Source organism: Saccoglossus kowalevskii, chromosome 15, assembly GCF_978046115.1.
Source record: "Saccoglossus kowalevskii chromosome 15, keSacKowa6.1, whole genome shotgun sequence".
Taxonomy (NCBI): domain Eukaryota; kingdom Metazoa; phylum Hemichordata; class Enteropneusta; family Harrimaniidae; genus Saccoglossus; species Saccoglossus kowalevskii.
This window is the reverse complement of record NC_140655.1, coordinates 10,964,830-10,981,754: the sequence shown is the minus strand read 5'-3', so window position 1 is coordinate 10,981,754 and position 16,925 is coordinate 10,964,830. Positions and strand designations below refer to the sequence as shown.

General features: G+C 35.2%; 2 protein-coding genes across 5 annotated transcripts; one reads left to right on the top strand and one right to left on the bottom strand.

Annotated features, from left to right (window-relative positions):
• Positions 1–1,840: 1,840 nt before the first annotated feature.
• LOC102805525 (apolipoprotein D-like) lies at positions 1,841–3,494 on the top strand. The gene is made up of 2 exons (XM_006823761.3): positions 1,841–2,186; positions 2,473–3,494. The coding sequence occupies exons 1-2, from the start codon at positions 1,841–1,843 to the stop codon at positions 2,760–2,762; spliced, it is 636 nt and encodes a 211-aa protein (XP_006823824.1). The 3' UTR covers positions 2,763–3,494.
• Positions 3,495–10,863: 7,369 nt separating this feature from the next.
• LOC100371033 (transcription initiation factor TFIID subunit 10-like) lies at positions 10,864–16,542 on the bottom strand. Of its 4 annotated transcripts, none has more exons than XM_006823762.3 (5): positions 16,490–16,542; positions 15,367–15,519; positions 13,801–13,865; positions 13,281–13,392; positions 10,864–12,590 (listed from the first exon to the last, which is right to left on the bottom strand). In XM_006823762.3, the coding sequence occupies exons 1-5, from the start codon at positions 16,538–16,540 to the stop codon at positions 12,501–12,503; spliced, it is 471 nt and encodes a 156-aa protein (XP_006823825.1). In that variant the 5' UTR covers positions 16,541–16,542; the 3' UTR covers positions 10,864–12,500. The 4 variants fall into 4 exon arrangements, with proteins under 4 accessions (XP_006823825.1, XP_085346549.1, XP_085346547.1 ...); XM_085490423.1 differs by lacking the exon at positions 16,490–16,542 and adding an exon at positions 16,393–16,413; XM_085490421.1 differs by lacking the exon at positions 16,490–16,542 and adding an exon at positions 16,092–16,347.
• Positions 16,543–16,925: the final 383 nt, after the last annotated feature.

The window sequence follows — 16,925 nt, the reverse complement described above, 5'->3', positions numbered from 1 at the left end:
TCTTAACAATTGTTGGTGGTCAACTGTTGTGTTATGATAACTAGATTCAAGTTGCCTTGGCAAAGTCTTCAACTTTTCTAAAATAAAATATTAGAACGCAAAATCTACTGCTAACAACAATGGCCCAATTCAACACCGGGAAGCCAGTATTCCGAGTTAATAGTTGTACAATGAGGCTTCATTCAATTCAAAACACCACGAGGCGACCCGATCAGAGCAGACCGACAATAGTAGGACAATTAAGTTTCCTAGTCCAACCACAATTTCAGAATGATTATGACATACAAATACAAATATCGCAACGCTGACTCCTATAGCTAAAGCCCAATTACAGTATTTAATATATGCCGATGTGTCACCTACATAAGTACTCCAAGACGGTCACTAAATATGCATGTGAACCCACAATACCTTACTAAAGAAGACAATATGGGATTCAAACTTTAATGTTTATCATACTTTTAAAATTTTGATCAATTTTCACAGAATCATATCGCTGGAACAATCTCAGTATATTTAACAAAATATACGACAATAATAGCAAGTAAACTAGTTCTACATCTCACATTATTAAGCAGAGCTAATTACACAAATAATAAATACATATCTTTTGTTTTACTTGGACGACTCTCGACACTTACCTCTAGGTACATCCATGGAGGTAAAAGAACACTTTTACCTCTATGGTACATCTTACAAAGCATCTGGTTCAGGTTCCCAAGCCTTTCCACCTAATAAGAGTTTTATTTCTGTTTTTCCTTGGCAGTGAATGTACTGATTGGAAGAATAATTTGCTTTTATTCGGAAAACCGTGTAGCTTTTTGTATCTTACCATATCTGTGATGTAGTCACTAAATGTAATTTTATCTTGGACTATCGTTGCATGTTGTAAATGCGTCTGGTACAGCAAATGTCACCAGGCCATGATAAAGCATGCCCAATGCAATAATTAACTTAGAGTATCAAAAAAAATAAAAGTTACAATAAATAACAGTTTTCATCCGTACTGTTTCTTCAAAGCAGCTCGTCCTAAAGTTTAAATTTGTTGAGTTATTTAAGCAGCGAAGTCGCAGAGCATATATCGAGGCAGTGCTGCTGAGAGGCCGGCAATAACAGAAGATGATAAAATATGAAATTGTTCGTTGCCCGGCATTTTGTGTGTTAAATTTGAAACACCCAGTGAATATTTGGATGGCAGCATGAGAAAACGTGATGCTGCCGCAACTAAACCGGAGTTTGTAGACACAGAATATAACATCAATTATTTTTGGGAATATCCGAAAACTAAAGTTAGAATACTCAGACTTACTTAATTACGTCGTTCTAGTCTGACATGAAATTATTTCTTAACTTTATGCCAAGTTAAATGGAAATTAGTTAAAATTAATTATTATAATAGTCGGGTCAAAGAACGATGGAAAATACAAATTTTGTCAATATAGTTTTTCAACAAAAATGAGGATAACCGAGGAGTCAAATATATGCGAAGTATACGTCAGTCAATATGCAAATTTATCGATTGTTTGAATAGGAACAAAAGACTAGAGCTGTCCAACCTCATTGAAACAACCATTCAAGTTGTCTGTTTTGATGGGCTATTGATAGCGAGAGGATAACATTGGTGGACGAGTACTTTATAACCAGAAACCAATTGAAGTTGCAGTTGAGTTAAAGCATCTATACAAGGCAGAATTTGATAGGTCGAAAAAAAACTGTCAACAAACAAGCTGCTCTCTGATTGGTCTGACAGTCAGGTGTTGAGTAGCCAATAAGGCACAACCTTGTTAATAGCTGAACATTGACTCCGTTGTTGGCGGTTATCTTTTCCACAGGCATCAGAATGGAAGTTCGTGGTTTTATCATTCTCGCAGTCAGTGCCTTGTCATTATTTTACAGCGTCTGTGGACAGGTTATATCACGTGGTTCGTGTCCAACTCTTCTGGTACAACATGACTTCAAACTTGAAAACTATACCGGCTCGTGGAATGAGATTGAGAGATTTCCGGCCGGGTTCGAATCGGGTCTGAAATGCCTTAATGACAAGTACTGGCTGAAACAAGATGGCGTAATTGGAATAATAGGCAGTTGGATGGACGCCAAGACTGGTGAACAAGCCTCGATTGAAAGCGTTGCCCGGGTGCCAGACCCAAACGTGCCTGCTAAGTTGAAAGTGAAATTGCGATGGTGTAAGATTATATTAATAATTTATTCGTTGTACATTTTACATTTCAGTGCGACTCGTGTTGGCTACTGATCCTTCTGAAACATTCAAGTTGTTGCTTTGTGATATTACGATTTAGACAGTGCGACAGTCGTAACATGTTTTTAGGATTTTCTTTTAACTAGCACATTTTGCAGTTTTTGTTCCGACATTTACATTTTAAATTGGGAAATCTGTCAATAAATGCGAGATGTTCCACGGCCACAATCAGGTGTCCATATATAAAAAAGTTGTATATGTATTATTTACAGGGATGCCAGAAGTCAACTACTGGGTTCTCATGACTGACTACGATACTTACTCTATAGTGTACTCCTGTGACGACTTCATATTCGGATTCTTCAAGATGGAACTTGCTTGGATTCTAAGCCGTGATCGCACCCTAAACACTGGTACCCTGACAGACATCAAGCGAGATGTACAAGACCGTGGTATCGATATCAGTAACTTCCAATCTTCTGACCAAACTGGTTGTGAAGCTAAAGATAACTCCGTGAAATATAAGCCCTTGAACGAGGATCCGTATGTCAAATTCACGTAAAAGCTCAGTAGATTTCAAAATGTTGAAGGTAGCATTTCACAATAACTTTTTTGACGTCGCTGCTAAGTGGCGCATTCGATAGTATATGCTATGACTGCCGTTGAGGGCAGTATACAAAACAAGATGCGGTTTATGCGCTAATTTGTGGATATACCAACCTGATTTTTTTGAGGGAACAATTTAACTTTTGAGAAATTTATTTATTTATGTTTTAGCAATTCTATATTTGATGTTACAACTTTTCAATAAAATAAAGATTTTCATTGAATTTAATGTTTTTATTTCCTTTTTGTTCTGAACTGATAAGAAAAGTTTGATCCATAGTTTGGATTGTGCGCGCATTGTTTCGACTGTAAAATGAATCTGAAGCACCCAGTGTATGGCTGGGTAACAACACAACACAACACAGCATGGTGTTACGAAAATCATCATTCCCTAAACTTTTAAGGATTTGGCGATTCTAGCCTGAAACTCCTTTGGTGGTTCATGTTTAACGGCTTCACTAGTTAAAATAACTTCTCAACAATACATTTTCAGGCCTGCTGCTTTAAAGATCAGTGGGGAATTGTGGCCGGTAACATTCGTGTCTCTCATTGACGCGAAGAATGACCAGCTGCAACGTGGTCTGTGATTGGCTACTCTCATTGGTTGTCGGAAACATGACCGGTGTGTAAGGCAGGCAGGCAGGCAGGCAGGCAGCTGCCGCCGCCCTGGATTGACTTGGAATCAAAATTAGTTGTGTAGCACTTAGGAAATGCTAAATTGTTAGTTATGGGCATAGTTACAACAATGACCATGCCCATCGTTTTGAAACCCCGCCCTATTTTGTAAAAACAAATAACTGGATGTTTAATTAAAAGTTATCTGAACTTGAGTTACGTGAACAAAACAGCACAGCGAATTTCATGTACAGGTAAACAATCTTTTTTTCACGTGTTGTGTTACACCGCTAGGAACGTGAAGAAAAAATGGAACGATGATTTTTGAGTCTCCCATGTTTATACTTCACCGACTCGGACTTTTTATTAAAAAGTCGTGGAATTTTATTTATGACATCACGCGATTGTTGATATAGTAAGTTGAGGGGGATGGTGCAAAATCATTAGATTAACATTGAATATATTTCGCTTATGAATTTCAAAATGATAGATTCATCGACGGACGTTTAAAGGAAATGAAATCAATTTGTGGCAACGCATTATATGATGTCAGAATCAATCAAGATGGCGGACTACATAAATTGATGAAAAGTTGAATATCTAGAGAATGAAGTGATATAAAAAAAACTGTAAATTGCATGTTCTTACATTTGCCGAGCTCTTTTATCTGGGAGTAGTAAGTTAGCCTTGGCTTTCCCTTTAAAATTCAAGGCCCAATTCTTTCAATAGTGAATTGCCCCCACCCCTCCCCCCTCAATGTTCTCCATGTTAATGAGTTGAAAGATTCACACTGCCGGTGATTACGTATAATCCCGAGTGATTTGTACATTCAGATTCGGGTTGGTAATGATTTGGTTAAACCCCAGAATTGTGGGAAATAGCGCAGTTTTATAGTCGTGTAAATTACAATTAACATAGTTAGTCCTCTGTTTAATATCTATATCAATGACCTATATGAAAGTCCAGTACAAACTGAACCTGTCAGGCTGCATGACATGTCATTTAACTGTCTACTCTTTGCGGATGACCTTGTCATATTGTCAAAGTCAGGTTCTGGGCTACAAGGTAGCGGGACTATTATTTGCATACTTGTTTTCATCTTCTAATTGTGACCAAACGACTACAAATAGACCCAGGAAAGTATATATTTTTGGAATCGCCAGACTTCAAGCATTTCAAAGGTGTGTTTGCCATGCCCGTATCTGAATTCTACGGTGCGTTACTCAATCAAAAGTGAAAAAATACTTTTTTTGTAAAAAAAATAATTACGCATTTATGCTGGTGATAAGAAGTTTTTTTTTCACTTTTCCTAGTTGTTCAATAGTCTGGTAAATTGAATGTGTCTGGTCAGTTTTATTCAAGCAGCGCGTTTTGAAAAATAGTGTCCTGAATTTTAATTTCTGTTTTAGTCGCATTGACCGCAACTCAAACCACAACACATTGGTAAATAATCCATGAAATAGTTTGTCTGGACACATTCAAGTTCCTCTCATTGTCACCTTAAAGCTGTGAAAATTTGGTGTTAATCCGACGACAATAAGTATACGTTATTTTTTGTTAAAGACCTTGTATTTTGAAAAACATAAACTCCTAGAAAACGTCCATGAAGTAACAGCAAAGATTTTCAAGCTTGTTTATCGACACAAACGATTTGTTTTTCCTTCAAGGTCTGTTTTACCATGTGTAGGGGCATCCAAATGTGTAAGGCTATTGGAAACAAAAAAATAAAGGAATGGGATAGCTATAATTCGATAAAATCGGCAGATGAAAACGCCAAAATCAATGATTTTTTTCAGTGGCTGTGTGACCTTGTGTCTGATACATTCATATGCATATGACTAATCTGTGAAATAAACAGGGGCGGAGACAAACCACTCAAATGTTTGGAAACACTCATTGTGTGTCAGATAGCTACTGATAACACATCCTAACATTGCTTTGTCTTGAGTTAATCTTTGAAACTTATAGGCACACAGATTAAACCTGTGTTGTTGATTTTGGAAAACACTACTGAAACCAGGGGGGATTGGCACGAGAGGGCGCCATCCGACCTGAATGGAACGTTTCGACGTCAGTCGTCCGTAGCCCACCGTCAAAGCAACAACGTCCCGTTTACGAACAGATGAAATAATTTAAGCAATTTCTTTACAGAATAATCCTCAACAAAACTTAGAAACATTTCATAGACAAAAATAGGCTCCAAAATTATGTCTATTGCAAAACAATTCAACCGACAACCAGTTTGACGCCACAATTTCTTGCTGGAGCCCGAGTTCTACGCGTGATTTTATTGCGTTCAAATCTGTTCCATTTCAAACTGCGCATGCACACACATTGTGGTTTCTCGAAATGCATACTAATTAGGTAACTTGTCACTGATAAAAGTCACCGAAAACATTTTGAGCAATTTTGAGCAATAGTACTAGAGTGAAATATAAACGTGCCTCTGCATTCTCCATGAATTTCATAACTTGCTATGATCATGGTAAAGAGAAAACCTGTGTTTTCTTTCAATAGTTAGCTGGAGTCTGATCGAAAACGTGTCTCAAAAATTACATTTACATCATTTTTCCGATTATTTTTTCAGCTCGTAACGATAGAATCAATCAATTTAGAACTAACATGTATGCTATCGGAAAGCATTTTGGCACAATTTTACTGAAAAGACGAGTTTTTCATTGCTCATGAATATTAATTTATGCAAATGAGACGAGTATTTCAACCAATCGTGTCATGCAACTCCCCCCCTGACTGAAACTGCCTTGCTTCCCTTCAGAAAATCGACATTTTAACCAACTTACATGACATTCTAGGTTACGTTGACTTTATCAGATGCAAGTTTATAGTGCATTTCATCAATTAATAAATAAATGTGAAAATCGTAATTTTCAACACAAATAATAGTCTCGCTACCTTAATGACTACTGCAAAAAGTGGAAACTGACTGTCAACATCAAAAAAACCAAAGTTATTATTTTCAACAAAAGAGGGGGGGATTAATGATATGATGAACAAATACAAGTATCTTCCTATACAAACTGAGGGATCACCTTTCAGAATAGTGGCAATTTTACAGTCGATGTTAACAACCTTGTAAAGAAAGCACAGCGAGCACTAGGGGTCCCAAAACAAACTCTGCTATTAAACAACATTATTGCCTCACCAATTAATGCAATTAAACTATTGCGTAGTTCTGTTTTGCCTATTCTACTATACGGTTCGGAAGTTTGGACAGCTTTTAGTTTTAAGCCTAATATCACTCCTGAATTATTTATTCAGAAATTATTCAGTGATAGCTCAAACATTGAATCAATCCACATCAAATTCTACAAACAACTACTTGGTGTTCACAAAAGGGCAAGTAATATTGCTGTTAGAGCAGAGCTTGGTAGTTATACCCTAATTACTGAGATTTGTACACAAATTTACAAGTTTTGGTTAAGAGTAAAAAAATAAAGAATGCAGTCACTGTGCGGGGTACAGTCACTTCGCCCGAAATCCACTTCGCCCGAACTCCTTCGCCTGATTACCGGTTCGCCCGTTTTCCTTTTCGCCCGATTTACCGATGTTACACAGTAGGCCTACTGGGGGTTTCGATTCGAAATGTACATCTGGTAAAATGCATAAAATCTACCATATGATCGCATTTTAGTCAGGGTTTTCTTGCCGATGCAAACACTGCAACTGATGTCCGCCAATGCGGGTAGTCATCCCCATTCACAATGGAGGGGTGGCCGACAGGCAATGGGACAGGTATGCATCGGCCGTCATACACAGATTTTTCACTTGTTTCACCATCGGTGTTTGAATAAAATACTTTCACAGTGGTGTCGTTGGCAGAATAATTTCAATCCGCGCATTTTATGCAAAGATTGACCATTGACGGAACCTTTGTACGCCCTCCGGTGTTGGGAACTTGGAACACTAAGTAGTACCTAAAGCCAACCTCGGCGTTTATCAATCTAATAAAACTCGCAAATCACGACGTCGTTACCGTATTTTTAAAGTTTTAAATACAATTTATATAGTACCAATAATATATTATTTCCTCTTTTTTTACAGTCAGATTTTACAGTCGATTCACGCTAATTTATTTTAAATTTCGACCATACTTTTAAATTGAAATAGAAACACAACATTGTATATAATTAATATAGTATTAGGGCCCGATTTACGCTAATTTATTTTAAATTTCGACCATACTTTGAAATTTCGACTTCTGCGTTATCTTGTTTTGACTACACGTAAATACCAAACATACGAGGAATCAGGCGAACTGGGCGGAACCGTTCGGGCGAAGTGGTAATTGGGCGAAATGCCCCCAATTCCACTGTGCTTATCAGAGTGTACAATCAATGGTAATTCATGGGCAAACTTTGTTAGCAAACTACTTGAAATAACTCGATTAAATGACGCGTATCATAATGCTAACATTTTTAGAAACTGTCTTAAAAGAATTTACTATGAAAAAATATGGTTACCAACTCTATTCAAAATGGAACATAATAAACTACGTATTTACAATAAATACAAATCAGATTATGAACCATATCTGAATAAAATTAATAATTTAAATCAGAGTAAGTGTAACCAAATTTAGAATTTCATTACATAAATTACCAATTGAAAAATTAAGATACCAAAAAATACCGTCAGAGCAAAGATTTTGCACACTGTGTTCTGATCAGTCTGTTGGTGATGAAATGCATGCTCATTCTTGACTGCAAATACTATTTTAAAATTACCAAAAGAAGATATGTTTGTGCATATTATGGGAATAAAAGATTCATTGCCAACAGTCTAGGAAAGTTTATCAACATAATTTTACAGTTGCTAGTGTAATCCGTTTTAACATTTTATTTTTTATATCTGTATTTCGTGTTATTGTGTTTTTTGTGTATGATTATTGACCATGGTTAATGTATTTCCAATTCATTAATTTGAGTCAAATAAAATAAAATATACTAGTATAACCACTTACATTTGCTTCATTAATTTTAGTCAAATGCATAGCTTATTAATAAATAATTGTTTGTTAATGCTAATCATGTATCAATATCATGTCTTTATAAATACAATCTAGCAATATTTACTAGAATCTGTGGTTTGATATGCCATGGAAAGAGGGAACCAACTTTACAAAATTGGTTGTTTACGATAGCAAAATCAGCAATATACTATTTTCGATGTTTATTTGCCAGGAATGTCGTACGACTGGTTCCGTGAAGTTGTATATATTAGCACTTCATTTTGTATTCATGCATGGAGCACTGCGGTTTCAGTTTACAAATCAGGTCGTGACTGGCGCCACGAAACTTCAGATCCACTTTTATTCTGTCCAAAGAAATTATCTAAAAATTTTATTTTAAATGTTGTGTAACCAGAAGTTTTTGCGTTCTACTTTCAGTCATCACATTTAAAGTCAAATACATGTAGTTATATTATAGCGGGCAGAATTTAGAACCAACCCTGCATAGATGACAATGTCGTTTCAAAACTACATCTTATTGAGCTGGATTATACGCATTTGTCTTTAATTTGTCCTCAAAATAAAAGTATTAGAACAGGTCATTGTGTGCCTGGTGTCACTTACTTGATTTTTGGGGTTGTAATTGTTCAGAATATCTGCTCAGTAGAATTGATTATGCATCCACATAGCTCGAAAAAAGGTGGTTTTAAAAAACAAACTATACTTTCAATAGTAGTTTTGTTTAAAACAAAAACAAACATAGTTGAACTCTGGTGACCTTGCCTTTTGTTATATAATATAATTCCCTTTATCATAGTTTGTTTCAATATAAATATGCATTGTCATAATTAATTTTGAATACAAACAAGTTTTGGGGTTGAACCAACAGTGGGGAATCAGTCTACCGAATGTCCTTAAAAGATGTAAATATCTTACAAAAACATTGGTGCCTTATTTGTTTAATTATTCTAAGGAACATAATTTCCAGCTTTATTCAAAGTAATTCAGATATTTTAGAATAAAAACAAATGTCTCATTGCAAAAACAAAGTGCTGCATTTAGATGTGAATAGATTCATAAAACATGCAAGATAACAGAAAAATTTAGCTGGCTTTAGTCCAAGTATTTTGGACAGGTGTCTGCCAAAAATTAATGATTCACTGAGACAAATATGAACTGCCTCATTGTGCGACTACTGTATTATATGAAAAGTAAAAAAAAACACTCTTTATGAATAGCTATCATGTTGCAAGCTCTGCTTTGTATGCAAATCAACTTAAATAGTTGGTGTCCAGTGGAGGGAGAAGTCAACAGTACTGTTGCCTCCTGAGAATCTACATCTTCAAACACTGCAATCTTTGAAGTGCGTTTTTAAACTAGTATTATAAAAACTATCATTCTGTTCTAATAGCTGAAACATATTCCTGTGAGTTTTCATTTGTCGAATGAACTGTTTGTCAAATACAGAATACATATATTTTAGAATAATTTTCTTTTTAAAATGTCGATGAAATGTTTTGCTTTTAATGTATTGTTTTTGATTTGATAACTTTGAACTAAACAGATTTTCTATTAGCTTCAGATCTTGATCAAAGTTAGGCACCCAGTTCACAGGAGTGCTTATATTGATTTTCTGACATCTTGTTTTCTGTAAAGATTTTATTGGTAGGTTTGCAAATGTGTATCAGACTGTGCAATCTCTCCATGAGTTGGTTTTGAAACCCAGTATGAGATTCTGAGATACATTACCATAGATATTATTACAAGATAAATCATTTGCTTCATTGAACACATACAACAATGCATATTTCCACTGAGATCAGTGACCTTTGATGTGTATCACCAGTGATCAGTCAAGCAGAAACAGTCAAAATATTTTATCAGATTTTCTCAATTTTTGCATGATATTTTCATACAGGACATCTGTTGTTCAAACTCAGGGAAGACTTTATACTGATGAATAAGGTGACCAAGTTTGATAAAGTTTGGAATAGAATTAGTAAAGTTATTATGCACACAATAACAATTATTAACGACGACGACGACAACAACGACAACAACGCCGGACAAAATTTTTCCCTTAATATACCTTTCCCTTCCATCTTTGATGGTACGGGCAAGGTAAAAACTAGTAAATGTTTTGAACAATGCAAGATCCTCGTAAATGCAAACAAGGATGCTGAACTAAAATAGTTAACTAATTTGTTGGCTTGTCGCTATTGTTTTGATAATGCCTTTATCTGGTGACTAATACTTTTTTTCAAAATTAACCAGTTCCTTCATTGGTTTACTTGTGAATCAGATAGTATGTTACGGTTACTGGTTAATCAGGCAGTTTCACATAGAAATTGTCCTCTCGCAACAAACATGCATGACAGTGCAACTTTCTGTCTACATTTTACTTTTTTCTTGTGATCAGAGTTGGCATCACACTTAAAAACGAAGCAAAGAATAACATTACTCAAAAAAAGGGTCATTTCAAATGAACTTGTTTTATTGTTTTTAGTGTTTACATAATAATGTTGCACACTAATTTGTAAAATTAAATATGAAAATAGTAAACACTGTTTCAATAATCTTGGAACATTTTTTTTTTCCATGTATTGATCATCCATTTCAGAAATGAATAATTACATCACCTTTATATTTTAGAAAGCCTGACATGATAAAATAGATAAAAAGAACTATTACAACTGCCTATTCTACCATCACCTCACCAGTTATCTTGGCAGATCATCATCAACCGATGTGTATTGATGTGCGCCCTCTTTTGTAATTTGACATCTTCACATTTTGTTTCAGGTCTATTGCTACATTGATGCTGCAGGTCGGCGTCTTCTACACCGATCTGACGCATATCACGCAAGGTGTGCCGGGAGTGTGTTTGAAACTTTGAACATTTTCTAAGTCAGTCGTCGGTTGGCACGCAATTCACAGAAATATTAAATCGTGTCATGGGCTTGTTTACTAAATGATAATTGAAACTTAGAAAACTTGTTGGAACAAACTGGGCCCAAATTTGCAATAAGTTTACGCTGCTAGTGTCTGTTTCGGAAGGCGTTCTACGCATGATTTTATCGCGTTCAAGGACGTTCTATTTTCGAACTAGTTGAAACCGGAAATTACGCAAGTACTTTCAAACTTCAAACACAAATTTGATTATCGTTATTATGTGTTAATTTCTGTTATAAAGATTGAATTATGTATGACATTAATATTTCACTCACTAAACAATATTTTACAAAAATACGTGATTAAAAAGCAAAAAAAAAAAATTATCAAGTTCCTTGTATAAACACTAGTGTAAAGAGGCGGTGTAGCGCTATTTTAGCCCTAATCGGCTAGTTAAGCGTCATATGCCACAGGTCTGTGCTGGGTCAGCGCTTCCTGTGACAACACAACTCTATTGCTATGATTAACTGACCTTTCTAATTAGATCATGTATTTTACCAAGGTGAAATGTACAGTCACTCATACAGTCTTCATAGAAGAGTTTGCTTAAATAGAGAATGTGAAACCATACAACTGCTTATGATCTCTTTACAGCCTTTTTTTTGAGTGTTTTGAACTTATCTCGTTAAAATAGTAAACGCCCCTCCACACTTAACACATTGCTTAAATTCCTCGAGTGATAAACTGTCACAGGTGAAGGAAAATTGTAAAACCTTGTTTTCAGTTAGCGAATAATGTATTTTTTCCCAAAACACAAAGGATCCACCATAATCAAAAGGCTAATGTAAGTCTAATTCAGAAGAAAATCTTATTTTGACAACCGAACAACATGCAATTTATGAGATGTGTGTGCATTTACCCGGTAGTGCATCCTAGTGCAAAATCTACACTCATTTTCAAGGTGGGTTGCCAAAAACATTCTCCTTTGTTTTGTTTCTATACAGGAAAAAATGATAATATATACTAATGAGAAAAATATCCACTGATTTCCATGCTGTCACATCAACATTTTGGGGAAATTATGAACATTTTTGCAGCGAAAATTTTGCAGTACAACAGAAGCTAAGAAACAAATACAAACGAACAAATAAAAAATTCAAAATTATCCCTGCCCTCAACATAAATACAAATAAACTCTATATAAACTTCAACTTCTTATTATGTAAAGTAGTAAGGTTTTTTGACATTGATTCCATATTCTGATAACGCCGGCGTCAAATCTTCCATTGTTAATGTGTATCGTTTATCCTGCATAAAAAAACAACAACAATAAATTATCTCAGAAGTAATTGTAACAAAAATGTCAGTTTTAACCATATTTCATTAAAGGATGGTGATCATTGCTATCATGTTGTTTGACATGATATTTTACACTATATGTAGCAACATATTGGGTTTTGATTACTTATTTTACTTCCCATTTAAGCGACAACTATGAGTTTCCAAATATTACACAGTACTATTAGCTGTTAAGACTGCACGGTTACTTTCATCATCTGTAGATGGCCAGTGGCGAGGAGAAACTGTGTCATCTGTACCTAGGAGATTTGGTAGTGCACTTATTCATTGGTTCAAGTCGTGCACACACAATACATGTTTACTTTGATTTGACATAGTATTTACCCTATCATGTATTCAGTCTTATCAACTTGCAGTACATACACAGTACAGTTATACACGTGTGGGTCCAATGTAATATTTATGCACCTGTGACAACCCCCCTCCACCTCCACCCCCCTATAAAACATGTATGCGAGCAACCCTCATCATACATGACCAAGACTTGTTAACTTATAACATACATTAATAATTAAATAATGTTCTCTGATGAATTTTGTACATGTAATATGTTCTCTCAATTTTTTTTAAGGAATAAGCCACAATAAATAAAATTCAGTAAAAGTAAAGTGGCAATAACATCAAAAATATAATACTTACTTTACCAACTTTTCTTGAACTTTGACCTGACCCCCTCATTTTGCAGTGCTGTAAGGCATCATTTGCAATGTCTGATATGAACTTTTGAGCAGCCAATGAAATCATCCGTACCCTGCAATAGAGAAATTCACTTGAATTGCAATAACGATTTACATACTGTCTGAATTTACTGTGCAGGGTCTGTGGGAAAACAGGCAAGATTTTTATCATTATCTTCACTGTGGAAAGTTTTCAATCATACGCAAACTCTTGATGCAAAACAATGTCCTTTGACCTCACAGATCAAGTCTTTCAATAACTAATCAGTTATCGATGATGTCATTTTTTTAACGCAACATGGAAGTGGATTACCGCAATGATTTTTTAGCACTCATATTGACGAAAAAAAGGTGATTTACCCCTAAAAACTGGTAATTTACAATTTTCGAAAGGTGGACTCAATGTGGAGGAAATATTTAAACACCTTTTAAGGTCGCCAATAAGTCACAACGAAGAATAAAACTATGGAATGGATACTTACACTCTGGGATCAGATGCGTCAAATCCAGTTCTGTTCAAGTAGTAGCCAGTTACTGTGTCTGGTATCTGCAAAAGTAAAACGACAAAATGCTATGCTGCAAATAAGAATCTAGGACCCAGTAACACATTATTTGTATTTAAAACAAAGATGGACATGTGAAGCAAATAATTGTTTACGTCTAATGATGACACATTACATGGTAGTTCAATAGGACTGCTTCATTTCAGTCACTTTGACATTGCTGACAACTGTATAATGATAAACGACAAAACATTTACAGAAACAACAAATTGTTTTAACATCACAAATTATTTCTTGGTTTCTATCAACACTGAATATTTTCTAGGTTAACATAGCAGCATTTTATTGAGGCTTAACACCCCACTTATTAACAGAAGATTATTTCTTGCTGTGTTTAAATGGTCGTGGCCGAAAGTGGTCTTAATTTTGATCCAGTTCATTTAGAGTCGATGCAGAACAGTGTCCTTGACTAGGGTTTCTCATTTAGACAGTAGACAATGCCAGGACTCAGTTCTATCAGAAAACCCTGAGGAAAATTATTGGAGCCGAATTTCCCTTGTCATTTTTGCTGGCCAAAGGTGGCTCAAGCTGTTCAGCTCCAATAATGTGCCGTCAAGTAAACAATTATATATACTATGGCAGTGTTCTGCCAAAAATGTTTTAGGGAAGCAGGCCGCTAATCTGTGATTTACAAAAATTCTCTGACATGAAAGTTTTATTGGCAACCTGTTTTCTTTTAAAAATAAATATGTTGATTAGTATGCAAATTATATGCAAATCAGTATCCGATTTAGCGACAACACTAAGACAATTTTCTGGGGAAATGACTACTTACTATGGGCCAATAATTTTCAACTCTGCATGCTTTCAGGTAGTGGCAAACACTTGGTATACACATGCACACACATGTAAATAACATGTCATCAGATATGGTGAATTGCTCACTGTGATTTGATTCGTTATTTTCCTTTCTTTCATACATGTATTTCTTCACTCAACTCACAGGTTTTCAAAAATTCAACAAATATAAAAGTTGGGTTATATACAGTTGCAGAAATAGAATAGTTATAGAAAGTCATGTCAAATTTTTCAAGTAAAAATAAGTGAGCAATTTCTGGCGAGGTCAATAAATTACAAAAACTCGCCAAATAATTAGGTGGTTGAATTTATAGTGCAGGTAAAATTTCACGGTATTTCTAAGTTTTCTCCATCAGCCTTTTATAAAGTACAGTAGTTTTATCATGTTTAACCACCAAGATGCAATGCTTAAACTATTGAGAAACGACAGAGGTTATTGACAAAAGACATGCATATAATAAACAGAAATAAACTATATTTGCAGCACGGAAGTATCCTGGAGGAAACACTAAACCAACATGATTGGGTGTATTCTGCAGACATTAGTACAAGTTACAATTCAGTTGGAATGGTTCGGTAATAAATACAAAAGAATAACAAAGACAGGTTGGTAATTGTCCCGGTATTATAACAATAGCATTTTGATTGTTTGTTAAAATTTAATTTTCTAACTTTTTGCTTTCTTACCGTAGGTGTGTAATCCTCTAACTGTTGCAAGAATTCTGCCAATGGTGTACCTGCTGGTGGTACATCAGAGCCATTTGTCAAACTCGGTGTCGTTGTACCACTGGATGTCGATGAATATATGGAATTATTAGCATTTGATGAAGTCATGGCGCTCTGAAGGAAAATCAGAATAAGTTTGGTTTCGTTTAACATGATTAATATTAATTGTGCAGGTTAGTATAGACGTACCAGCATAATATGCAACACCTATCGTTAAAATAAAACTTTTAAGAATGAAACTGTTTTAGAAGGGTACTACACGACTAGTCAAAACAAAAATCCACGTCTGTCCAGCCATATAACATTTTGAGTAATGAGTGGTTATGCAATCCTTGCTTTAAACTGAGCATTTATTAATATATATTTCTAACAATTTGAGATACCCGTTAACTATTCATAAATGGGGTCAATTTTTGTAGTTTTCTTGATTTATTCTGCAGATATTGGTAAAATATAGGTATGGCTTTGACGAAATTTGAAAGAGCAACTAATATTCTTCAAGCTGGTATTTTTTTTAGATTTTATTTTTCATTCTGTTTGACTGTTTTTCGAGTTTTTTTGAAAAAATGTGAGCTGTCTGGAGCCTTCATCCCTTGTCTTTCTTACACTAGATACCAGCCGATATCCCCCCGCTCATATGGACTGCGTACAGTTGATTATAGTTCCTGGGCTCCCTGTGTTATTACATTGATTTCTGTTTGTTTTCTTATTTCTGAAGTAATTTCAGAGATCCCATAAAACAGGCAATCCCACTTCCATATAAATTGGACGTGGGCGTGTGCTTAAAGTCATCGGTTTCAGCCATATCCAAACATATCCACATTGGTTTAGTAATGTAGAAAGTCAGTTACTCGCTGCAGATTTGGCAGCTCTATGATCCGACATGTTACCAGCTACTCAGCAGGGAAGCTTGACCAACTTCGCAAAAAAAACAACACATGTTTTACCACATCAACGAATATGTCACATTTGCGAAATTAACAGAACCTTTATGCAACATGTTTAGGGTAGCTTGTCGACCAAAACCTTCATTATTCCAGATTTAACAGCCACAAATGAACGAGACATGTAAGCGCAAACTTACCTTTGTAAAAAACAACAACACGCAACTGCTAAGAGCTTTTAATCGTATCATTTCTAGCCTGCGATTCGTCCATACATCATTGTGACAAAACGATGTTCTAAATTATATTAATATTATTATATTAAGAGTATGTACACCTAATTTTGATATAATATTGCTCTCATATGAATTATTCATTTCATTAATGATAAATATATTTGATAATTTAGCGACGAAAAAGGGGTTAATAATATTGCACTATAATTAACTTTGATGACATTAGCGGCAGGTCGTAGCACCAGGTAAAACATTGCTTATTCGGTCTTCATCATCACAGGAACCGCGACCCAAATAAGAATAGGCGTTCGAATTTAGTAAATCATTATGCCATTGTTTACTTTACGTAACTTAGTTGTCACCCATTCGGAATCCCTATAGTAGTCTTACCTAGAACATG